This window comes from Aethalodelphis obliquidens, unplaced genomic scaffold (assembly GCF_003676395.1).
Source record: "Aethalodelphis obliquidens isolate GAN/ISIS:26980383/991018 unplaced genomic scaffold, ASM367639v1 scaffold26, whole genome shotgun sequence".
In the NCBI taxonomy this organism is placed as follows: Eukaryota; Metazoa; Chordata; class Mammalia; order Artiodactyla; family Delphinidae; genus Aethalodelphis; species Aethalodelphis obliquidens.
In genome coordinates this window covers 20,854,209-20,880,085 of record NW_020837970.1, presented here as the reverse complement: position 1 = coordinate 20,880,085, position 25,877 = coordinate 20,854,209, and the positions used below count along the sequence as shown (strand labels likewise).

The following is a 25,877-nucleotide window of genomic DNA, read 5'->3' as shown; positions in this document are numbered from 1 at the left end:
TTTTTTTTTTTTTGTGGTACGCGGGCCTCTCGCTGTTGTGGCCTCTCCCGCTGTGGAGCACAGGCTCTGGACGCGCAGGCTCAGCAGCCATGGCTCACGGGCCCAGCCGCTCCGCGGCATGTGGGATCTTCCCAGACCGGGGCACGAACCCGTGTCCCCTGCATCAGCAAGCGGATTCTCAACCACTGTGCCACCAGGGAAGCTCTTTAATTCTTTTTTTTTTTTTTTGCCCATGCAACGTGGCATACGGGACCTTAGTTCTCTGACCAGGGACAGAACCTGGGCCCACTGCATTGGGAGCACAGAGTCTTAGCCACTGGACCACCAGGGAAGTCCCTTTTTAAAAAAATATTTATTTATTTGGTTGCACTGGGTCTTAGTTGCAGCAGGCGGGCTCCTTAATTGCAGCATGTGGGCTCCTTAGTTGTGGCAAGTGAACTCTTAGTTGTGGCATGCATGTGGGATCTAGTTCCCTGACCAAAGATTGAACCTGGGCCCCCTGCATTGGGAGCACGGGGCCATATCCACTGCACCTCCAGGGAAGTCCCAGCAGTTCTTTATGTTTACTCTCAAAAATAGATCAAATCCCAAACCAGTAAGTCTATTACTCTACCCAGTCCCTGTTAGAACCATCTATTTGCACAGCCAAGGGAGCTGTAGACAGCACCTCATTTTCCTGAGCTCTGCTCTACTCATAGGAACTCTTGAGCAGCAGAAAGAGTTGGCAGGCAGAGAGGTTATAGGGCTGAAGGCTGTGATTACTGAGCCTCAAGCTCCCAGGGCACTAGCCATGCAGGTAGCCACATGCATACAGTCACAGCCAGAAAAATGACAGTTTCTCTGTCCTTTAGAAAGACAAGGCCAGACAGAGTAAAGAGCCTCAGCTGTGGCAGACTTGTGATGTGTAAGTCTCCTTCTCTGATGAGTTTAGTTAGGACAGAGTTAAGTAAAAGTTTCAGGAATACTTGCCAGTCACAATATGGGGAGATGTGCAGCCAGGGCAGGACCAGGGCTAAAAAAAAAGCCAGATGGGGTACGAGCCCAGCACAGCACAGGAATGATGAGGAACTGGGGCCTAGGAAAAAGCAGAACCAAATTTGGGTGGGTGGGCAGGGATTCAGGATCCATTAAGAGCTTGAATCCTTTAGCCTGACGTCAAAGTTCCTATTACTGGCCCCAAGAGTCTGCTCTGGCCTCATCTCCCACCAGTCAATACAACTCTGCCCCAGTAATAATGAAACACCTATAGTTCCCCATAGTGGTACTCTTCCCCAAAACCCAGTCATTAAAAGGAGTCACGTGGCTACAGGGGCACTTTAAACCCCTTCCTCCAAGGAAAGGCAAGGACCTCTTCAGGGAGAGCTCAAGGTCTTGACATTCTGCTAAGACTGCTCTTCTCTCAGGACGTCTCTGGCAGGCCAGTGATTAAGACGCCGAGCTTCGAATGCAAGGGGCTCAGGTTTGATCCCTGGCTGGGGAGCTAAGATCCCATGTGCTGCCAGTGCGGCCAAGAAAATTAAAAACAAACAAACAAAAAGACTGCTTTTCTCTCAAACCAGAAGCAGGCATGCTTCCAGAGTCTGCTACTCCTGGAATCCCATTAGGCACCCCTCCTCAAGGCCACATGTTGGGGATATATAGATATATATTACATACACACGCAGTGACTACTAGTGAGGGAGTGACTGAGAACTGCCACCTCTCAGTCACTTGGAGAGATGTGGAAAACTCCTGCCCCAAGATACCCACCACTTCCCCAGCTTGGGAATCTCCCCTGCCTATTACCTGGCACAGGCCTCCAACACTTCAAAGTACAGCACGAAGTTTTTCTCTGACAAAATTTGGCCTCACTTTCATTTTTAATGCCATTCGGCACTTTTAGGTGGAGCCAGGGGACAACTGCAATATCCCAGGGCTTTCCTTTTTCTATTTTACCAACTTGTAAAATACAGTTTGTACTTTGGGCCATCCCCATTCCTTTCTGGAGGCAGGCTCATGGATTTTGTTTTTGTTTCTTTAAGGCAAAAGGTTAAGTGTGGGTAACCGATAGGACCAACTTTCAAACTAGATTAAATGGTACTAGTTAATTGCAGAGCACCACAAAGCCGGGATGGGAGCGTGTATATATATATATAAATGCCCCACTTCAGGACGGAGACGGGAAGGGGTCCATAGCGCTCCGGCCCCACAGGTTCCACAGGCCCTACACACACACACAGCCACAGACCCGCAGCAAAGCTTCTCGGGCACCGACAGGAGGGAGAGAACACACACACACACACACACACACACACACTGAGGTCACACACAGAGCCACAGACCCAAAATCGCGAATGAAGCTTTTCCAGCCTCCCTCCTGCCCCACCGCGTGAAACCAGCCTCCAGAGGGCCCCCCAGACTCCTCACCCGCGTCAGGCGCGTCTCGGAGCAGCCCCCAAAATATCGCGATACCTCGGTCGCCCCTCCCACAGATTCTGACTGGCACGCAACGCTACTACAGTCGCCGGCAGCCTCCGCGACCGCGCAGACTTCTGGGAGTTGCAGTCCACTTCTCAGCCTTCTGGGAACTGTAGTCCATTCCGGGGAGTCCTGTCGGGAACACCAGCTTCCAAGTTCTTGGTACTTCCTGTGCTCATCTGGGCCTGGCCCAGATTGTCTGACCTACTTACCCCCGCCCCAGCCCCATCCCACACTGCTCATCACTGCAGTACTTAATACTTAACATTTACTGAGCCTCTTGTATGTTTTAAGTGCACAGGATACAGAGCTAAATCACTCTTCCCTGCTCTTGAGACAGAGGGACACAAAAAATTACAGAATAAGGTCCATGAGGAAGGAGAGGGTCCTAAGTAACAATCAGAGGCAGAGAAGCCCTCTCAGAGAAGGAGTCACTCAAGGTGAATCTTGAAGGATGACCAGGAGCTTAAATAAAAAGTGCCAGAACGGCCCTCCAAGTGGAGGACACAGCATTGGCAAAGGGAAAGCAGCAGAGGAAGGCACGTTGGATACACCTCCCTGCCTCCTTCATTCTCCAGCATCCACAGGCCCCTGGGTCCTCAATCAGCTGCCAGTCTCCTTCAATGAGAGCTGAGGTGGGGCCCTCTGTGCTCTACCCCTGCCCCTGCCTACAGTGACCATCTGAACCAAACCACCTCTCACCCACTGATCCAACCTTCTACTTCTTCCTCAGGGAACTCAGAACTCCTCCTCCTAACAGGCAGAAGGCCTCTGTGGCAATTTCGAGGCTGCCTCAGAGAAAGAACCACACAGAGGTGTGTGACTTTTGGCCTCTGGGAATGACAGACCCACTCAAACCACCCTATCCCCATTGCCTACAGCCCATGGTGAGGCTCCACACAGGCCCACATGAAGACACATGACACAGCAGGACACAGAGGGCCAAATGTTCCCCTTTATTATGGTTCATTCAGTTACCACTGACAGACACATTGGCTCAGGCAGGTCAACTGCCAGTTGGAGAATGGTCTGTGTCTCCCAGAAACAAGGAGGGGCAGGGGGCACCAGCAGAATGCAAAAGCAGGTGACTGGCTGGCCAAAGACCTGAGGATTTCCAGACTGACCTGGGCCTTCTTCCACCCGACCCTCAAGCCAGACCATCCAGCAGAGATGTATCTGTGCCCAGCCCCCACTTCTCATACTGGCTCCCTCCCCAGGAAAGTGCATAGTTGCCTGGAGATGCAGCATCCCAGGGCCTGGACAAGCTGGGCCACACACAGGTAGCAGGTCTTCCTAAGGGCAGAGCCAGGGCATGGCCATACAGGTCTGAGCCAGGAAAGAGAAAGGGCAGGTAGGACAGGAAATCGACTGGAGGTGGCATCCAACAGGTCAAGGATGCTGGGCTGGCAGCAGGCCTCCTGGAATTACCAGAGAGACAAAGAGAAAGGGAGCCAGAGGTCTGGGAGGGGAGAAAGGAAATGGGAGGAAGAACCTAGACCTAGGGTCTCTTTTCAGGTACTAGGGCCTGTGACAACTGCTTTCTGCAGAGAAAGTGGTAGAGGAGAGAGCCAATCACATTCTGGCCCAAGCCTAAGGGACCATTAGGAAGATAACTTCCCAGAGGCCCTAGCTCCCCTTATAGGAAAATGAAGTACCTGGCGCTCAAAGCTCAGGACGGCACCTGGAAATCCAGGTGTTGGGTTCTAAGCTGGAGCCGCCCAGAGTGGCCAGGCGGGGTTTGGTTTTTCAAGCTAAATAGCCCAGGTGGGAGGTGGGGGCAGTGAGTGAGAAATGGGCAGCTGCTCCTTGGGTGAGAACCCACTCCCCTCCAGGCCTCCGAGAGAGCCAGGGCCTCTACAAACAACATTCTCACAATGTCTGGCACACAACGGGCCTGCAGTCACTGGCCTGGAAAGGAAAGGGGTTGCTGACAGGGTGAGGAAGGGCCAAGAATCAAGTCTAGTAGGCAGAGGGAAGCAAGTAATCTTGATTTGAAAAAAAACAAGAGCCAGAGAATCGCCCCTCCCACCCGACCTAAACTGAAATCACATTCCAGCCATTGTGCTTCCACATAGGATTGGGCCTGTGCTTCTTCCTGGGCCTTGAGTTCAAGTGCCCAGAACTGCCCTATGACCAAGAGTGAGCTGGGGTGGGGGGGATGCATGATCCCCTCTCACTGGGCCCTGCCTGCCTTCTCCTCTGATCTTCCCTCCAGAACCAGCCCTCTGAGCCTATCCCTTCTATCAGACCCAAACAGAACAGCTATCGCTCCCAGGAATCCAGTGGTCATTCACAGACACCTAGCACCTGCCCAGTGGGCTTGGGCCAACCAAACGACACCCAGGGACCAGTAGTTATTTACATACCCTCTGCTCCAGCTGCACCTTTACACCTGAAAATTGCCTGGACACTACCTAGCTCTTCAGGGAAGGCAGTGGAATCTGCCCTTATGGATGGCAGATGCCACCTAGAACACAGTAGGGGTAGGGTAGGAGAATCAGGCCACAGCCGGGACATAGGCAGACGGGGCTCAACGGGGCTCTGGGAAGAGAAGGAGGGGAAGGCAAGGCAGGGAAGAGAGGAGCCTGCCTTGCATTTCCATCCCCTGGATTCAGGTACCCAGGTGGGCTCCGCATCTCCGGCTGTGGGCCCTCCCACATCAGGGCTAAGGCTCAGCTCCCCTGTCTGCTTCCTGGATCTGGGAAGGGGCTCAGTCTCAGGAGCAGATACAACTGGGACACTCAACCTTGGAGAAGACAAAGAAAAGCCACAGAGAGAAGAGAGAGACCCTGGGCAGGAGAAGGGACCACAGGAATCTGACAGCAGGAAGAGAGGAGGGGAGGAGGAGGTTGGGGGTGGTGGCGGGGAGAGACCTGGATCAGAAGGAGCAGAAGAAGATCCTCTGCGGGTCTCCACTCTCCCCGCTACCATCCCCGTGAGTTCTAAATACTGCTGCTCCCCAGTAAGACCAAAAGTGGAAACAGTTTCAGCTCATAACCCTTGGGAGGGGGCCAGGCTCTTCTGCTATGCCTCCCTCTGCCCCATGAAGGGTCCCTGGGCCAAGGTCAGAGGGGGCAGCCTGGTGGAGGGTGGGGGGCTGGTTTAGTTCTAAACATACATCTAGCACCACAACAACAGAGACCTTCACTGCACACTATTCACAAGGGGACACAGACACAGCTATCACCGCACGGGACAGCTCCACGTGAATCCAAGGGTGTGGGGGAGAGGATATACATATATATGTATATATATATATAACTCTGATTCTTTGTACAAAGTGGAGGAGGAGAAAAAGGGAAGGGGGAACCCTGCTTGGTCACCACAACGTGTGGCTTGAGCCCCCGTTCCACCGGCCCCCAGCCAGCTTCTGGGAGGCTTGGCTCGTTCACATCTCATTGGAGTATGTGTAGTTGGGGGTGGCAGAATACTGAGTCTGCGGCTGATTCATGGCACCCTGCGCTGCCCCCATGGCTGCATTCTGGGCCGCCTGCTGCACGTGCGGGTTCTTCCATGCCCCCGTGGTCCACTCCTCCTGAGCTTTGCTGAAACTCCCCCCGCTGCCCCGATAGAATTTATGAACCTGTAGAATGAGGAGCACAAGGAAGGGTTAATCAAAGGGAAGAGGCAACCTATCCAGAAAAGACGTGGGAGCCAGAGAAAAGTCACCGTAAAAGCCAGTCCTCCCACCCATGCCCTGTGCACTGGGAGCAAAGTCCACCAAGCCATTCCAGAGTGAGTCCCTTGGAAGACCCCTGGGTCCTCTTGTAACTTGGGAGAAGGGTTGTTACAGATCACAGTCCCTTCCCAACACCACCCTCCAACCCTTGAGGTGACCACATACCATACTGAGGGCAATGAAGGAAAAGACAGCCATGACCGTGAACATGACAGTGGGAATGAGCATCACCACCGCTGAGCCAACGTTCGTTCCGAAGAAGGAAATGGTAGCGATCCAGCCGCTGCAGAAATAGGCCAGCTGTGGGGCTGCCTTGCATGGTGAGGGGTACCCAGGAGCCACCCCACTAGAGTAAGGGACCATCTCATTGTCACAGGGAGAGACGATATCATTGGATGCAAAGGGCCTGTGTCAGTGGTTCAGAAAGAACCCTTGGCTCAGGAAACAAGCTCCTCAGACATAAGGCTTCCTTCCCTCAGTTTAATCTCATGACACTTGATACCCCTCAGCACTCCTAAAAAGCACTGCAAGGTTCTCATTCCCCTCTGATGCTATGGCTCTGTCTACTATAAACTATCCTGAATCCCTTCACACTTCCAATAACTCATGGTGTTCCCACAGGCTAGGCAGCTTAGCCCACAGAAGTAAGCAAAGGACACACCCCAGGTGCCACCCTGCTAGCCCTGGGTCAGTCCCAGACACCCCAGTCTCTTACCAGACACCCCAGCCTGGGATGCCCACAGCCTGGATGATGCTGATGACCAGCTGGGCCATGAAGGTGAAGAAGAATGCCATGAAGCTGAAGGAGCTGTCAGTCCTGCAACAGAGGAGATGGCTTCCATCACCTGGGTAGAGGGCCAGGGCTTCCCTGCCTTCAAGACTTCTAAGTCCTTCCAAGTTTAAGTGGGTACACAATAGACAGAAGACATTTAAAGGCCTTAGTTAAGAGGCCAAAATAGGACAGCGTTTACCCATGGATCTTTGCAAGTTTCCATGTGTTAGGCCTGTGTGTACAGCATTACATAGGGAGAGATCTCCTTATGAATGCACCACTCACTGGTACATGGATGGTTGGCCCCATTGGCACAGAAATAGATGGGTCCACTGTGGCAGAAATAAACAAACCTATTGTCAAAGGGTTGGACAGCCCTATTGGCACCGAGACATCCAGGTACATGGATGGATGGTCCCATAAGATAGAAACTGTCATTGGCACAAGAACAGACACATTACTGGCACCAAGATTATAGCCTAATTGGCACATACATGGATGGGCCCAATAGGCAAAGATATTTGAGATCACACTGGCACTGAGAGGGACACTCCATTGGCACAAAGATTGCAAATCCCACTTGACACAAGGCAGACACCCATTGGCACTAAGACAGCTAGCCCTACTGATACATGGGTGGGTAATCCCTTTGGCACAGAGTTGGATGCCCTCATTAGCACATAGTGTCAGTGGCACATGGATGGCTTGTTCCATTGGCACGTGGATAGATGGTCCACTTGGCGCCAAATCAGCTAGCCCCACGGGTACCAGGATGGACAGCTCCGTCAAGACAGGTGGCCCCATTGGCAAAACTTATCATGCAGCTAGCTGCCTGGGGGAGGGAAAACAAGAACAGGCCCGGTTTCTATGTTGCCCCCACCCAGGGGTAGAGTGAGGAAGGAAGGAACTAAGAGAAAGGTTCTAACTTCCAGCCCTCTCACCCCAGCCTAGAGCTCCCAGGAAGCCTAAATCCTACCTGGCAGTCTGAGCTGAGGGTAAACAAAGGGAAAGTGAGTTTGCAGGATGGCAAAAAAAAAAAAAATTAAAATTAAAAATATGTAGAGAAGAGACAGTGGAGATGGGCAAAGAGACAGGGTTAGGAGCTGGAGTTCAGCACCCATCACTTACTTGAAGGCCTTGTAAATGGGCCGAAACCAGCAGACGTAGGAGCAGGGTGTGAAGAGGATGAGCCAGAGAAAGGCGAGGCCAAAGTTGGTAGCTCCCCCGCCTCCGATCAGCCACGCGAGACAGCCCACCAGGTTCACGGCCAGCGTTACGCTATTCACTGCAGACCCAGGAGCACATGCACACACAGAGACAGACACCAGACACACACGCAGACACCAAGGCCCATGCAGAAATATATGAGCACCCAGACACACACACATCCCCCACAACTCAACACAGACCCACAGTCAAACACAGGCAAACGGCACAAGCACAGAAAGATGAAGACACATACAAACACATGCAAACCGCATTTGTACAGATTCACACCCACAAGTCACATCAGTGAATACACACACACAGATACACAAGACACACGTATACATACACACACACAGGGAGTACAGACTGTGAGAAAGAAAACTGGGAGCTCAGACCAACCCTCTCCCACACCCGTTCCTGGGGATCTGAGAAATCCAGAGAACAAAGCGTCTCCAGATCAGGAACTCAGAGCCTCAGCCCAGCAAGCCCTGTTGAAGGGCCCCAAAGCCTCAGCCTGGGAGAAATGCTCTTCTCCTCATAAGAATTTCTCCTTGTAAGAATGGCCTCAGCCCCTGGCCATCCCAGACCCACAGCAATCACCAAGCCCAAGGCACAGGAAACCCATCTTCCATCTTCTCTTGCAAGGTAGGGCATGAAAAAGGGAAAGTAAAAGGTAACATCTCTTTAAGCCATTGTACCATCCGCTCCACACTTAAATGGGGCAGGCAGCAGTGGCTGGGATCTCTCTTTCTTTTATCCATTTCTTAGACAACTATTATGCCACCTCCTCCAAGAAGCCTTCTTTCACTACTGCAGCCTTATTCATCTCCCATCCCTCTGACCTCCTGAAGACTTGGGCGCTCTCATGCTTCCCCAAGTACAAATCCCAGCCCACCAACCAAACTAGAAGCTCCCCGAGAGTGACACCCAGGCTCCCCCTCCTCTGTGCCCACATAATCTAGCTAAACCTTGGAATCACTGTATCCTTGAGTCACAGCCAGCAGGGACCTCAAGTCTCCTCATCTGACGCTGTCACTCACACACACCCAGGTCATCTGACATAAGGGTGCTCCTTTCCTCGAACATTAGACTGAGTCCATTTAAGGCCCCACAAAGACTTACTGAATAAATAAAGGAAGGCAGGCTTAATCTTGGCCTCAAACAGCCAGGTATCTATGATCCTGGCTTCTGAATAGAACCCTGAAGCATCTCAAGGGTTATATACACTTCCTTGGGAACACAGCATCTGGCGGGCACCTAGTGAGGACTTAGGAAGATATTTATAGTCCTTAAATCCAGCTCCTGGATGAGATCTTCTCAGGGGCAGAGTTCCCAGAGCCCAGGGCCAGTGCTCCCCAAGTCTGGCCTGATAACGCTGTCACCTGTGAAGGTACACCCTTCTCAGGACCCCTCACCATGAGGGTAAGCATTTCTTTCTGTGAGTTTCAGCTGTATTTCCTCCATCCCTGTTTATTGCCCCCAGATTTCCTGGAACCTTGGTGTTCTCACTGATTTTATTTGCTCTTTACATAGAACAGACATTAAACTGCTTTTATATTGGTTTACATCTCTCTTCCCAGTCCCACCTCTCTCCAGCTCACTTGATCTAGTGCCCCGGCCGCAATTATTCTACTGCCACAGACCATGAGAAATTGGGGCTTTTAAACTCTCAACCTCAAAATCTTAGAACATTAAAACTCTAGACTCAACGCAGAGCTACGTGGAACCACAGCGATCACTGAGACAATACCCTCTTTCCTATAAATGAGGAACCTGCCACTTGGGAAGTGGAGTGACCAGCCCAGCCTCCTCCCATATCTCCTAAATCCCAGCTGAATGTTCTTTTTGAGCAATTTTCCAGAGAAAGCAAGAAAAATGTGGCTCTGAGGGGAGGATTCCTCTCCAAATCCAGAATCCTGAGGCAGTCATCAGAGGTTCCCTGGAAAACTACTCCAGTGAAAAGGAGAAGGAGAGGAAGAAATGAGGAATTACACCGCAAACAGAGACCCCCCCACCCAGCTGCTCTGTGATTGGGGGATGGGGAGAGGCCTAGATGGAAGGTTGAGGGAAACTGAGGCCCAGCTGGGGAGTCGGCCCAGGAGAGGAGCCTGCAGGAGTCAGGCAGGGAAAGGCTTACTGGCCCACACAGATGCTGCAAGTGAGGCTGAAGGACACCGAGCCTGTTGGGACCCTGTCCCAATGCCCAGCACCCGCCAGCCTTCCCCCTCCCCCATTCCCCAGCTATGGCCCACCCCCATCCCACAGCACTCACGCATCCAGAGGTAGTAGAGGCGCTTGGTCATGCTGAGATGCTGAGGAGGGATATCCGCCTCAAAGTCTTGGTAGAAACATGGCTTGAGCGGGATGAATTTGGGCAATGGTGGGAAGTTGTTCACTTTTTCTGTGGGCGAGGCACATCATATGGTATCACCCTGAATGTTCCCCTCCCTGATGATCCAATATGATCACTCTTTCCCTGGCCTGGGCTGCCCTCTTGGCCCCTGTGGGCACAGACCACTTTGCTATCCCCACCCAGCTATCCCCACTGCCTCAGGTCTCCCAAAGTAGCCCTGAGGCAGTGTCACTGTCTCTCAGAAGAATAAAAACAATAAACACTGTCCATCAGGGGTGCAGCACCCTCTTCAGTGGGGGACCAGTTCCGGGTAGAGGAAGCAGCATGGTGAGTCTGGGTACGTGGGTTCTATCTAGCCTCCACTCCAACACTTATGCTCTTGGGTGAGTCACTACCCCTCTCCAGACCTCAGTTTATCCAGTGGGGTGGGGGTCAAACTCGATAGTCCCTACAGGTCCCTCCAGCTCTGAGCCTTTGGAAACCAGACAACTCAGAAACCAGAATGAAAAGGTCTCAGAGTATTAGAGAGTAATGGTGACAGAGAGGATGGAGACTGAGACACCCATGCCACTTATCAGTCAGACAGACAGTAGGACCAGAGCATCAGGATGCGCTACCCCTGGTCCCCAGGGTCAGAGGTCTGACAGAGGGCTAGACAGTGAGGGTCTTGGATAAATAGGCCTCAGTGGGGAACCAGGGGCAATCCAGGGGCAAGAGGACAGAAAGAACCTGACCTTCAAAAACTAGGGGGCGTAAAGGGACCCCTACCCTAAGTTCACCGTTACATCCTACCCAAGTGGCCCACCCTCTCCTTACCTGACATGATGGCACCAGCCGGCCCAGCGGCCTGTCCACTCCTCTTTGTCCTGAACTGGAAGGAAAAAGAGCCAGAGAAGGTTGAACATCATGGCTCACCCAACCTAGTCCTTCTCTTAGTCCCAGCCAGGCTGGAAACTCCCTGGAGCAGGACTCATCTCACATTTCCATGGTGGAATGAACCGGAGGCAGCTCCCACCTCACAGAGCAGCAACGAAGACCCAATGCAGCCAAAAATAAATAAACAGATAAATAAATAAATAAAATCTGTCAAAAAATTAAAAAAAAAATACTGATATGGAAAGAACTCCACAATTACAAGTAGTTGAAAAAATGCAAGACATAGAATAGTTTATGCTACCTTTCATATTGAAAAAAAGAAAAAAAAGGAGGGGAGAGGAGAATAAAAATATATTTTGCTTTTATCCCCAGAATCCTACTTCTAGTTATTTACCCACAAGTAAGAAACAACAAATACATGTTATTCAACATGACACTATTTTACAATAGCAAAATGTTAGAAACAACCTAAATGCAACTGTTTGAATAGACTATGGTACATCAGTCAATGGAGTAATATATAGCTGTAAAAAAGAATGAAGATGATCTCTATGAACTGCTATGGAATGATTTCCAGGATATACTGTTAAGTAAAAAAAGCAGGGAATTCCCTGGTGGTCCAGTGGTTAGGACTTGGCACTTTCACTCACAGGGCTGGGTTTGATCCTTGGTGTGAACTAAGAACCCACAAGCCTTGAAATGCTGCCAAAAACAGAAACAAACAAAAAAGAAATTGGAGAGAACCATTAAAATTGAAATAAACAAAACCAAATGAAGCTATCTATACTGTGAATTGATAACACAATCACACAGGAAAAAGAATTGGCCAAGTGACTTCATCTCAGTACTCTGTGTTCTCTTAGAGGGATATATCTCAAGAGCAAAAACAACTGGAAAGAAATCTGAAATCTTAGCGGGTTTACTGTTACTGTTGGTACTAGTGTGATGATTCTGAAACTCTGTCATGTGAACTGTAGCAGACAGCATATGAGAGAATGTGTTCATGTTGTTGGAACCTGGGTTCTCAGTGTTAGGTATGGAGACAGAATATGGAATATAGGAAGGTAAGACAGAGTCCTGTGATGTTGGATTTGAATTGGAGGCATCAATATGAACTCATGACTTTAAAAATATGTGGCTGGTCCCAAGCCAGGACAAGGAAATACGTTAGCCTAAAACATCTTGTGGTGCCAGAAGCAAGAAGGAATTCAACTAATTGGTGTCAAGAGGACACCAGCTTGAAGGAGCTACCAACAGCCAAATTTGGGAGAATTAAGAGCATCAAAAATAATGACAGTAATGTAACATTATTAAAAAATAATCCATGAGTCCAAAGTGACACTCTTATTTTTAAAAAGAAGAGGGAGGAAGGAAGAAAGCAAGCTATTCTTTTCGGAAGAATGCTAGCACTAAGTGTAGGAGTGACAGAATTAGAAAATCTCCTAATTTTGCAATCATGAATGTAATAGCTGATTCAGACAAGGATCCTCAGTGGCTGCTAAATCTTTCACTGGATGAAAGATTGTTGGGGAATTCCCTGGTGGTCTAGTGCAGCGGTCCCTGACCTTTCTGGCACCAGGGACCAGTTTCGTGGAAGACAATTTTTCCATGCACGGTGCAGGGGTGGGGGGGTGGGGGTGGTTCGGGCGGTAATGCAAGCGATGGGGAGTGGCAGATGAATCTTCGCTCTCTCACTGTGCGGCCCGGGTCCTAACAGGCCTTGGCTTGCAGACTGATGGGGGAGGGGGGTTGGGGACCCCTGGTCTAGTGGATAAGACTCTGCACTCCCAGTGCAGGGGACCCAGGTTCGATCCCTGGTCAGGGAACTAGATCCCACATGCATGCCGCAACTAAGAGTTCACATGTCACAACTAAAGAGCCCAAGCACTGCAACTAAAGATTCTGTGTGCCGCAACTAAGACCTGGTGCAGCCAAATAAATAAATAAAATATTAAAAAAAAAAAAAGCTACATGGCAACAAAAACTGATGTGTCAACCTTGATTGAATCCTGGTTCAAGAGGGAAACACTGGGATATCAGAGGAAACTTGAATATAGACTCTAGATAATATTATTATGTCTATGTTACATTTCTTGGGTGTGATAATGGTATTGAGGTTATGTAGGAAAATGTCCTTTTTCTTAGGAAATATGTGCTCAAGTGCTTAGGGATAAAGTATCGTGATATCTGAAACTTGCTTCAAATAGTTCAGAAAAATAAGAAATAATGAATGGATAGATATAGACAGAATCAAAGCAAATGTGGCAAATGCTAACAATTGGTGAATCTGAGTGAAGTTATATGAGTGTCCCTTGTATTCTTTCAACTTTAAAGTTTTCAAAATAAAAAGCTGAAGAAAAAATATGAGTAATGTCAGTAATGGATCATAACACACTGAAAAGAATGCATAAGTGAACTATAATACACAAAAGAAAGGGAGGCGGGAAAGAAAAGTTCTAATATAGAAGGAATGACATAATTTTTTAAATCATTATTTTGCAACCCCTTTGTCAGAACTGATACAGGGAAGGATTATCAATGGCTGCTTAAACCACTGGGCGGAAGGTGGTTAGGGAAGAGGGGAGTCACACAGTCTGTCACCCCCCCAGATTATTTATTCATCACAAGAGAGAAAAGGTACTTCTATAATGAGAGGATCTGGCAGACCAAGTGACCAAACTTAGCATTTCTGATAATGGGACAAAAGGACATTATGTGCCTCATGATGTGATACACACAGAAGGACATAAGATCATCAATGCAGTATTATTGCCAAAATCTTTAATCTGAAAATAATTATTAAGAAAAAGAATCTGACAAATCCAGACTGTGGGAAATTCTCCAAGATAAACGTTAATGTCGTGAAAGATAAAAATTGGTAAAGGGACTCATCTAAATTAAAGGAGACTAAAGAGACATGCAACCAACTGCAATGACTGGTCCTGGATTTTTAAATCACAGCTATAAAGGACATTTTTAGGACAAATAGAGAAATTTGAATATAGACTGAACAGTAGATATCATTGTTCAATGTTACATTTCTTAGGTGTTGTGGTTACATAGGAGAATATCATTGTTCTTAGGAGATAACATGCTGACATATTTAGAAATACAGTGTCTTGTCTGCTACTTACTTTCAAATGGTTCTGCAAAAAAATAAGATAGGGAATTCCCTGGTGGTCCAGTGGTTAGGACTCGGCGCTTTCACTGCTGTGGGCCCAGGTTCAATCCCTGGTCGGGGAGCTAAGATCCCTCAAGCCACGCGGCACGGCCAAAAAAAAAAAAAAAAAAAAAAAAATCAGAGATATAGATAGACAAAGCAAATGTCACAAAATGTTAACAGCTGCTGAATCTAGGTGAAGTACCCTAGTACAGGCATTCATTGCACTGTTCTTTAAACTTTTTGTAGCTTTGAAATTTTTCAAAATAAAAAGTTGGGGAAATAGACATACAGATGGCCAACGGGTATCAACACATGAAAAGATGCTCAACATCACTAATCATCAGGGAAAGGCAAATCAAAACCACAATGAGATATCACCTCACACGTGTCAGAATGGCTGTTATAAGAAGGATGAGATACCAAAGGTTGGTGAATGAAATCTTGCCGTTTGTGACAACATGAATGGACCTTGAGAACATTATGCTAAGTGAAATAAGTCAGACAAGGAAAGACAAATACTGTATGACCTCACTTATTTGTGGAATCTAAAACAAAATAAAATTTTAAAAAGCAAACAAACAAAAAACCAAGCTCATCCACAGAGAAGAGATTGGTGGTTTCCAGAGGCAGGGGCTGAGGGGTGAGTGAAATGGGTGAAGGGGGTGAAAAGGTACAGACTTCCAGTTCTAAATAAATAAATCACAGGGATGTAAGGTACAGCATGGTGACTACAGTTAATAACACTGTACTGCATATTTGAAAGTTGCTAAGAGAGTAAATCTTAAAAGTTCTCATTACAAGGAAAAGAAATTCTGTAACTATGTGTGGCAGTGGATGTTAACTAGCCTTACTGTGGTGATCATTTCACAATATATACAAATATTATGTTGTATAAATATCATTATGTTGTACACTTGAAAGTAATGTATGTCAATTATACTTCATAAAAATAAATAAAGGGACCTGGTGGCACAGTGGATAAGACTTGGCGCTCCCAACGCAGGGGGCCTGGGTTCAATCCCTGGTCGGGGAACTAGATCCCACATGCATGCTGCAACTAAGAGTTTGCATGCCACAACTAAGAAGCCTGCAGCTATAACTAAGGAGCCCACCTGCAGTAACTAAGGAGCCCATGTGCTGCAACTAAGGAGCTGGCGAGCCGCAGCTAAGACCTGGTGCTATCAAATAAATAAATAAATAAATATTTTAAAAAATAATAAAATAAAATTTAAAAAATAAATAAATAAATACTTTTAAGTCAGGAGGGGGATATACACAGTTGCATTTGGCAATATATACACAAAGACTCTCTAGTAGGACATCAAGAAAAAAATAATTGTGGTTCCTGGGGGCCAGAGGAACTGAATACATGTGGAGTAGGGGAGTAGGTGGGAGGAAATTTTTATTATGTATCTTTATACCATCAAATCCAAGACACCATCAATTTTAAGATAGATCATTATCTTATTGAACAAAAGAAAGAAAAAAATGCCACCAATTTATAATGATAAGATGCCAAAATTTTAAAGACACAGACATTAAAATGTTTTCGGAAATATCAAAATGTTCATCTTAGAATTGATGAAATTTAGGACATCTTTTTGAATTATGAATCAGGTAAATGTATTACCTGTTTTTAAAAAAAAAAGAAAAGTCAGGCAGAAGAGGATGAGCTGGCAAAGAATGAGTAGGAGCAGCTGATGCGGCAGGAGGAAAACCAGGAGAGTGTGAAGTCTCCAAAGCCAGGAGTAGAGAGTGGACAAATATGACAGATGCCACTGAGAGGTCCAGCATGGAAAGGGCTGGACTGAAAAATGTTCAGTACACTCAGCAACAGCAAGTCACCTGTAACCCCAACAAGAACTACTTTGGTGGTCGTGGCAGCTGGGAGTTGGCGGGAGCGGTGGGAGTGGGTAGTAGCAGCCAAATTACATAGTTGAGCACATAAGCTGAGAGCAGGTGTAGACAGCACGTTGAAGAAGCCTGCCTTGGAAGAGAACAGAGACAGGGTACTACCTGGGTGGGCTATGGGGTCCAGGGAGGACTATGTCTGAGGGTTGTTTGTTTAGGATGTTAATAAGCTAGAGATGTGAAAGATCCAGGGAAGAGTTGCAATTACAATAGAGACAGAGGTTAATTAATGGAGCAAACCCCTGAAAGGGGGAGAAGCATGAGGTCCAGTGCAAAGAGGTGGGACAAGCCTCAATCCTAACAGGTGGGAAGGAGAACATGACGCAAGCAGATGGGGGAGGTTTGAGGCCTTGGAAAGGACAGTGCACGTCCCACATATCTGCTTCAATTGTCTCTGTAATAGGGGAGACACGTTTGAGTTGAAAGTGAGGTAGTAAGCGTAGAGGATGCAGCTAAATCAAGGGGCAATTACACCACAGCCTGAGAAGTGCTCCAGGAAAGCAAGTACACAAAGCTGTGGGAACACAGAGGAGCACCTCCCTGGTCCATCCTGGAAAAGCCAGGGAGGGCTTTATAGAGGAAGCGATATCAGAGCTGAATCCTGGAGGATGAATAAGAGTTGGCCAGGAAAGGAAAGAACCAGGAAAGCACATGCAAAGGGAAGGTCAGGAGAGTAACAGCATGGCGAATTCAAGGAACAGAAAGTAGAGCACACACAGATAAAGTCCAAAGTGGAAGGAAGGAAGAAAAGGCAACAATAGGGTTGAGAGGTGGGAGGGGCCAGTCATCCTGGCCTTGAAGGCCATGAGCAGGATTTGAGCTTTATCCTGAGACTTGCGAGCCACTGAAGATTTCTATTCTTCCTCTTCTCCTTTTAAAAAATATAACCTCAAAGTTTGTTTTTTAATAAAATGAAATTATGTTGCTTTTTAGTAACATGTATAAAAATATCTGCAAGTTAAAAAAAAAAATCAAAGTGCATAAAGTAGAAAATACAAGTTCTTCCAAAATCCACCTTCTCAGTGGTCACCCCTTTAACAGTCTGACCTTTAGGTTTTTGGTTTTCATGTATACATAAGCATATATGACAAAAGTGAGATCATTTTATACACGCTCTTTTATAACCTGTTTTTTTCCACTCAATATCTCATGAAAATGTTTAATGTCAATGAATACAGGTTATCTCAACCTTTTTAATGACTGGTCAACCAGGTCAACAACGTCCGTGGCCACAGAGTGGTCAGGTGTGACATGGGCTGATTTGGCAATTAGGAGGTCACAGCTTCAGGAAGTGGTGGGGTAGAGGCCAGCTGCCCAGAAATGAGGGAACATGAGGAGAGGAAGAAAAGGCCGACTAATCTTTCAAAAAACTCAGCTGAGGGACACCCCTGGCGGTCCAGTGGTTAAGACTGCACCTTCCAATGCAGGGGGTGTGGGTCTGATCCCTGGTCGGGGAGCTAAGATCCCACATGCCTCGCAGCCAAAAAACCAAAACTTAAAAAACAGAAGCAATATTGTAACAAATTAAATAAAGACCTAAAAAAAAATTTTTTTAAATCAAAAAACTCAGCTGAGACTTTAATATAATATACAGGATATTAGTGTCAACAAAGAAACACCATAAAGGATTAATAGTAGCGATCTCTTGATAGTGACATTACAAGTTATTTGTTGTCTTTCTTTTATCTTTATTTTCTAAAATTTCTGCAACAGTCATATATCACTTTTCTAGCGAGACAAAGCCATAGGTTTAAAACAGCAGCAGCTAGAGGAAGACATACAGTTAGAAAGGATTTTCCAGATAGGAGACTTGAGCATATATATAAGCCAGGAGGAAGGTATTATTAAGGAAAACGGTGGAGAGGCTGAAGATACTGTAGAGGGGGAAAGAGCTGACAGACACTGGTATCTCAGGAGATACGTAGGGCCAGCACCCATAGCACAGAGCGGGTATGTTAGATTAGGAGCCCTCCTTCTACTGGGATTCAAGAAGTGGAGAAACATAAGTGTGGTTCCAACTCCTACATACAACCCCCCCCCCCAACTAACCCTCTCCATGAGTAAAGGGCTTTGGGATAATAGTCCAAGTTTGGAATACTCCTCCCATAGAATAGAATGGAGAGCTGATGGGAAGAGGAAAGGGGTTTCTAGAAGTGATGGAGGGACAGCTGAGGCTGGAGACCCTCCACGGAAGCAGAACCAGACTGCCCTGGTATGTGATGGCCACCAGAAGCTTCTGAGTGTGGAATCCAGAATTGGGGGATCTGCTGCTGGGGTGGGACACACAGGCAAAGTGGCATGGTCATTGAAGGTATGAGCCAGAGGATGGTTAAAATCCTGGACCATGGAGTCCAGGAAGGACACAGAAGGTGTCATGCTCATGAGATAGAGAAAATGGAGGTGTCAGAGAACTTGAGGTCTCCTTGAGGTCCCAAAGTAGGTAAAGCAGAATTTGGACTGTGGTCAGAGAATGATACTGGAGTTTAAGATTTTGGAGGTGGCCACATGCCAATGATGACCAGACTCAGGTGTAGCTAGTAGAAAGGGTGGCCAAAGGAGGCACTGCCCTCCATGTGACAATGGGATGTGGAAAGGGAGACTGTGGTCCAGCACTAATGTCTTCCAGGGAAACAAAGAAGAGAGGCAGGGGGAGAGTGGGCAATAACTAGATTATAAGAGCCTCGAGGAAGGAGGCTCTAACCCTGGCTCCAATCTGACCCCCGTCTGGTCCCAGGCTGTCTCCCAAAGGTGTGCCCATGGTTACAGAGAAGTCAGTGTAGCAAAGTATGGATGGTGGGAAAGCCAGCACTCAGGGCCAGAGCACAGAGCAAGGCTGCCTTGTTTGTACATGGTTAGCCCAGAGAGAATTTAGGCTTGGGAGGGCTACAGGAGGCTGAGGTCACAAAAATGGAAGGTTCCAGGCTCTCTGCTCTTTATACTTGTGTTGGGGGAGAGGGGAGCAGCAATGACTGGCCTCTGCAAACCAAAGTTCTTAAACTGAAAAATGGGAGAAGTAGCAATTTAGTCCTCAACTGAGAGTCCTTCATAACGCTGGGAGGCATTGGGGGTGTTACATATCCCCCCAGAGATGTAGGCCTAAGGAAGCACCTCCTTAGTTATCAATAAGACAGCAAATACTAACTGAATTTTGTTCAAAAAAAACAGACTATAATTTATTCCATTTCTAACTGTGAAGTTGGGAGGACAGAAGGTCCCACAGTAAAGAGAGTAAGGTCCATGGCAGAGAGAAGGGAGTCAAGTCTGGCCTCAGATCAGGATAGGGACCTGGGCTTAGTTCCAGGACTCCCTGCTCACCAGCCCTCCCTCCTCCCCATCCTTCTATGCCAAGGATGGGATGAGCCCCCATCCTTGGTATAGAAATGGTCATTTTCTTGCTGTCTGCCCAGAGCCTATCTGCTAAGATGGAAGTTTTCCCCTCTTGCTCTACCTCTGGTCTCCTTATCCCACACCCAATCCCATATCTCCAGCCCTGATGTCCCCAAACTATGAATATTCCTCAGAGAACAGTACACTCATAGCATTGCTATCACCGTCCTATGATGACTCTTCAGTAGCCCCTACTGATCCTGTGTTTGGCAATCAAAACCTTGTGTCAATCAGCTACAAACCTCCAACCCACCACGTTTTGCTTCTCTACCACAGGCTGACCTGCTTCCCACACAACCCAGCTTCATGCAGATCATATCAAGCCATCTCGTCTGCTTCCATTGACCCTAAACCAGAGCCCCATCAGCGCCTCTGAGTCCTTCTATTTTTCTCACATCCCACCTCTTCTGGGAAGCCCTTCCAGACATCCCTGCTGTGCCTCCCACTGCTTAAATTCTGAACCAGTTATTGGGCACCAAGTGCTCACTCATTCTCATCCAATCTCTTCCTTGTTCCGTCATGGATGGGGCTTCCAGGAGGGACCCAGCACAGGGCAGGGCACAGAGAATGGTCAATCATATTCTTCCTTAAGCCTTGGACACCCTCCCGGGGTAGGAGTGGAGCAACTGATGCCCTCCCCAAGTCAGGCTAAGCCCACAGCTTCCGTGAACCCTGCTGTACCACACTTCCTCCAGGAGACCTTCAGAGACTCTGGGCTGTCAGCAAGGAAGGAAGTGCAGCCTGTAGAGGAACTGCTGTGGGGAGGGGGCAGGGACAGGGAGAGGAAGGCAGAGGGAGGGGGGGGAGAAAAGGAAAAGGAAGAGGTAGAAGAACTGAGAAGGACGCTCTAAACTAGAACAAGCAGCTTCCTCAAGGGAGGTCGGTACTTAGTCCTATTATTTCATCCCTAGAGAAAGGTGCTGGCAAAGAGATACCCAGAGAGAGGAATCAATTTGTTAAGAGGTGGCCAGCCAGCCCACCAGAGAAAGGGTTAAAGAAACAGGAACAGAGCCCAAGGCCCCTAACCAGAGCTCCCCTCCCAGGACACTGCTAACTCTCCATGGGTTTGCTAGACCTAAGAAGACCCTCTTTCTGTGGCCCATGACCCGTCAATCCTCTCTCAGCAACTCAGGCTCATCAAACCCAGATCAAATCTCAACTAGCACAATCTGTGCAGCCCTAGACAAAATCTCTCTGCCAGTCATGTCCCTGCAAGAACCATTTCCCTGTCTCAGAGGCCTGCCCCTTGGAGGCAGAACAGTTAGGGCACAGGCTGCAAAATTCTCCAGACTTCTCCACCCCATGCGCACAGTCACATGGCTGGACTCACAGGCCAGGCTCCCCAACAGCTGTGCTTAATTCCCACCTCTACGCCTTTGCCCAGACTATTCCCCAAAAATGCCCTCTGTTACCTCTCCTCTCATCCCAATCTCACTGCCTCCAAGAAGCCTCCTATTCACTGCCTCTTGCCTCCCTTTCTCCTTGTGCTCCTAGTGTCCACGGGAAAGTCTGCCCAGCCCTCCCTCAACTCCTTATCCTGGAGCTGGGGCATTGCCGGTTTGAACTGCCTGAGATAGTGTATTCTCAGTCCAGACTATACTTGGTTTTTCCAACCTTTGGATCACGAGCTCCCAGAGGCAGGGGCAGAGACGGGTTCCCAAACATCTCACCCCAATCCTCGTAACTGACTCCTGTCAGCGTTGGAATGAGCTTCTTTTGGCGCCCCCAACACACCACCCCAAAGCCCTGGCGGCCCACAGGCTTAAGCCAATGCACCCATCCCATGAAACACTGAGGCGGTTCAGACGAGCTGTCCAAAGGTCTGCCGCCTCGCTTAGGCGGAGTCTGGGAGGTGGGGAGTACAACCTGCACCCACCTGCAGGCGCCTCTTGTGAGGAAGGACCCAAAGGAGGCCACAGTCACCCCGCCTCCAGACGCCCCCATCCCAGGCCGCGTGCGCCGTCCCCAGGAGGAGGAGGAGGAGGCCTGTTTCCAGGGAACGCCAGGTGGGGCTGAGGGGGTATGGAGGGCCCAAGGCCCAGGCTCCAGAATCCAGGGGTCTGACGTCATCCAAGACTGGGATCCTTCTGTGGGAGCCGGGAATGGGGATGGCGGGGGTTGGGGGGGTCTGGGGCACCCGAGATTCTCTTCCCCCGCCCCAACAGGGAAGGTCACCTCGACTCTGCGCCTCTCCAGCTCGACCTGCCCCCGGCATCCAAAGGTGAAGCGTAGGGTGTACAAAGCTGGAGATGGGGTGACCCCTCTCGCCCTGCGCCCAACTTCCCTACAAAGCCCTTTTCTGGCCCTTTAGGCCCGGGACTCACCCGCTGCTGTCGCTCGGCTGCGGAAAGGCCGCCGCGCTGCGCTGCTATGCACCCAACGATGCGGCGCGGAGCCGGCCGCGAGCGGCTCCGGGTCTGGGGACTGGGTGCGCGAGCGTGCGCGCGCCTCGGGGCCAGTTCCTCGCGCGCCCGCGCCGGCCTGCCTGCAGCAGCCACTCTCGCGAGATTCCCGAGCTTCCTCTAGGGCCGCTCCTCCTGAACTCGCGAGAAGGAAGGCCTGGCCATCCCCTCACCTTACAGGAGCTGTCCGAGGTGCTGAGTTCCAGGGACAGGGCCAGATCAGGTGGTCGGCAGGCACGGGGACAAGAGCAAAGCGAGAACGTCGAGGAAGAGACCCAGAAATGGGAGTCTGGTACCAACAATCAGAGCCTCAGCTTCCAAATCTGTAAACTGGGGAAAATAACCTCCCATGCCAGTCCCAGGAGCCACTGGACGTACCAGAAAGTAAGAATGAGAAGGAGCTTTGTGAGCAGGAGTGTGATGACTGGTGAAAGCCCTTCAGATCCACAGACCCAAAGTGACAGAGAGGGGATGGACGATGGAAGATCAGAGATGAAACATAAAGAGACAAAAACGAGACATAGACAAGGACACACAAATCCAAAAAAGATAGACATAGAAAGACAAGAGAGGAGAGCCATGAGCATAGAGACATAGAAACACGAAGAGACAGAGACATGGAGAGATCAAGATTTGGAGAGGGGAAAAAAAAGACAAAGAAAGATAGAGGGGAGAGAGCATGAGGAAGTGAGAAAGAGATAAGAAATAGGGACTGACAAACTACCCAGAGGGATAGAAAGGGAGAGGCCTAGAAAGAAAAACAGAAAAAGAAAGAGAGAGAGAGAGAAGAAGGGAGAGAGAAAGAAAGAAACTGTGTTATGCAGAGATGAACACTGAAAGTGAGTAGAAATCAGGCTAAATGTTAAAAAACCCAGAACCAATGAGGGTTGAGAGAGACCCACTTGGAGAGATGGGGCTGGGAGTGAAAGACAGACTGGCTTTTATTGTGAGTGATGTTTACATTGTAAACTTCCCGTGGGATATCTACAACCAGGGCCACCCTCTGTCCTGCCAGCCAATGGCTCCTGCCCTCCACAGTGCCCTCCGCCCACACCATCCTGGGCCTGGAAGGGGGCCTCAGTGGGTGGGAGACACTGAGGGGATTCTTTGCCCAGAATAAGGGCCCATTGTCTGGTCTCAGCCTGCTGGGAGTGGGGCCTCACTCCCACAGCTGGGATAGAAAGGGGGCCAGAGTGAAGAAAGGCAGACAAGAATTAGTGCAGGAGAGGCAAGGAAAGGGAGGGAGCCTCAGGGGCTATGGAGTGTTGTGCAGGAAGCATAATCTATGCCAATCAGAACAGAAGAGTCATGGGCTACAGGGAAGGACAAAGAGGTTCTGCTTTTGATCCTGTCCCTGGTTCACTTTCATAATAACTGCCCTCTATCCTGCTATAAGACAAGCTTTAGCTGACTTACAGAGTTGTGAGAGGACCCAATGAAATGAACATGACCCTGAGGAGGTTATCAAACATGGCTCCTGCAGGAGAGATGTTGGGAGTCCATCGGGGCCTCAGGAAAGATATATTGTCCATATCAGCCTCCAGGAGAGGGGTCTGAGGTCCATGTTGAAATCTACAGTGGAGATGTCTGGGATCCACAAGGAATTTACAGGAGATATCTTGTGGTCCATGTGGGTCCTACAGGAGAAATATTTGGATTCCCATCTGATATCCACAGATGACTTTTCCCGAATCAAGAGAAGTAGAAGGGCCTCCTATTTAGCTAACAACTGAGGCAGGAAAAGTGCCCAGGTCCAAAGTCAGAAGCCCATCTTTGTCCCAGGGAATTGTATGTTCAGAATCTGGGTAAAGAGAAGAAAACAATGCTTCAGGAGGTACAGTCATTTGAACAAACTTTTACTCAACAAGCATTTGTTGATTAACTATGAGAAACAGCATAGTGCAGTCATTAAGAGTATGGACCTAGAGGGGCTTCCCTGGTGGCGCAGTGGTTAAGAATCTGCCTGCCAATGCAGGGGACACGGGTTCAAGCCCTGATCCGGGAAGATCCCACATGCCGCGGAGCAACTAAGCCCGTGCACCACAACTACTGAGCCTGCGCTCTAGAGCCCATGAGCCACAACTACTGAAGCCTGTGAGCCACAACTACTGAAGCCCATGTGCCACAACTACTGAAGTCTGTGCGTCTAGAGCCTGTGCTCTGCAACAAGAGAAGCCACCGCGATGAGAAACCTTCGCACCACAACGAAGAGTAGCCCCCACTCGCCACAACTAGAGAAAGCCCGCGCGCAGCAACAAAGACCCAACACAGCCAATAAATAAATAAATAAATAAGTAAAATCTAAAAACCAAAAAAAAGAATATAGACCTGGAAGGCAGACTGCCTGCCCCTTCCCAATTGTGTACGTTTGAGCAAGGCATTCACCCGTACTGAATCTTAGTTTTCCACATATGTAAAATAAGGATGATAATAATACCTATGTCTTAGAGTTCCTGTGAGGATTAAACAAATTAACACGTGTAGACATAGGTAACAATTGAGACAGTGCCTGGTACACATAAGTGTCTAATAAGTGCTGGCTCATACTGTGTGCCAGGCTCTGGGGACACGTCCTTCTCATGGTGGAGAGCAGGAGTAAAAGAGCCAGAGCCAAACCATGCAATAACTGTTAAAGCTTCTTCTCAAATGGGGTGGATGTCACATCTGCTCACATGCCACTCACCAACGCATGTCCTATGGCTAATGCCAGGGCAACAGGGAGACTTGCTCCCTCTAGAGGATGCAAGACATGACAAACAGTGAGGATGTTTAATCCTATAGCAGGGAGAGAGCAAATGACTGGGAACAGTAATCCAGTCACCTACAGGGCCAGTTGCAGGCTGCTTATCTTTTCCTGCACAGCTATGGTAGGAGGCATGTTGAGGCATGTCCACCCAACAGTCTCTGGGAGGATATCTATTTACAGGACAGTAAACAACTGGAAAGAAAAGAGGATTAGCATTTACTGAACCCTATATATATCTGAGGGAGATGTTAAGCCTCGTGACTATCCTATGAAGTAAATGCTTTTATCTCCATTTTGTAGATAAGGAAAGTGAGGTTCAGAGAGGTAAGGTGATCTGCTCAAGAAAATAGAATTTATCTAAGAAGTGGAAGAACCAGTATCTTTAGGTTGGGTTTCCCCAGAAGCAAACCCTGCTGTTATTTGAGAGATGATCCCAGGAAGCACTAGTAGAGGGGTGGAGGAACTTGAAACAAAGAAATGAAAGGAACTCAGTTCAGGGTGCAGTAATGAGCAGGTTACCACTGTGGGCAATTCTACTGGGGACCTCCAAGACACAATGCAGAATACAATGAGTTATCCCACCAAAAGAATGAGGAAACTAAGGGTTGAGGGCTGCTCCTGGAACTTGCAGATTTCTTTGTGTACCTTCTAAGCAGAGACAGCCCTTAGGCAGAAAATCCCAGGGGCTCACATACAGTAAGAATATAAGAATATAAGCATATATATGGAAAGAAGATAAGAATAAGAATATAAAAAGCCATCAGGAATGGCTAAAGGGACACTATGTAGTAGTATCGACTACAGCCAAGATCTAAATCCAAGCCTGTCTGGCTCTTAAGCAACTCTTGCTGCTTCTAATGTCACCCATTAGTCCTGTGGAAGTTTGCAGCCATGGCAATGTCAGAGCAGCTCATCCACTCAC

General features: G+C 48.5%; 1 protein-coding gene across 1 annotated transcript; it reads right to left on the bottom strand.

Moving 5' to 3' along the window:
* Positions 1-3,392: 3,392 nt before the first annotated feature.
* Positions 3,393-24,900, bottom strand: SCAMP5 (secretory carrier membrane protein 5). Its single transcript, XM_027123775.1, has 8 exons — positions 24,893-24,900; positions 22,132-22,288; positions 11,287-11,341; positions 10,390-10,518; positions 8,037-8,193; positions 6,852-6,953; positions 6,302-6,419; positions 3,393-6,040 (listed from the first exon to the last, which is right to left on the bottom strand). Exons 1-8 carry the CDS (start codon positions 24,898-24,900, stop codon positions 5,846-5,848), a joined length of 921 nt encoding a protein of 306 aa, XP_026979576.1. The 3' UTR covers positions 3,393-5,845.
* Between the last annotated feature and the right edge of the window lie 977 nt (positions 24,901-25,877).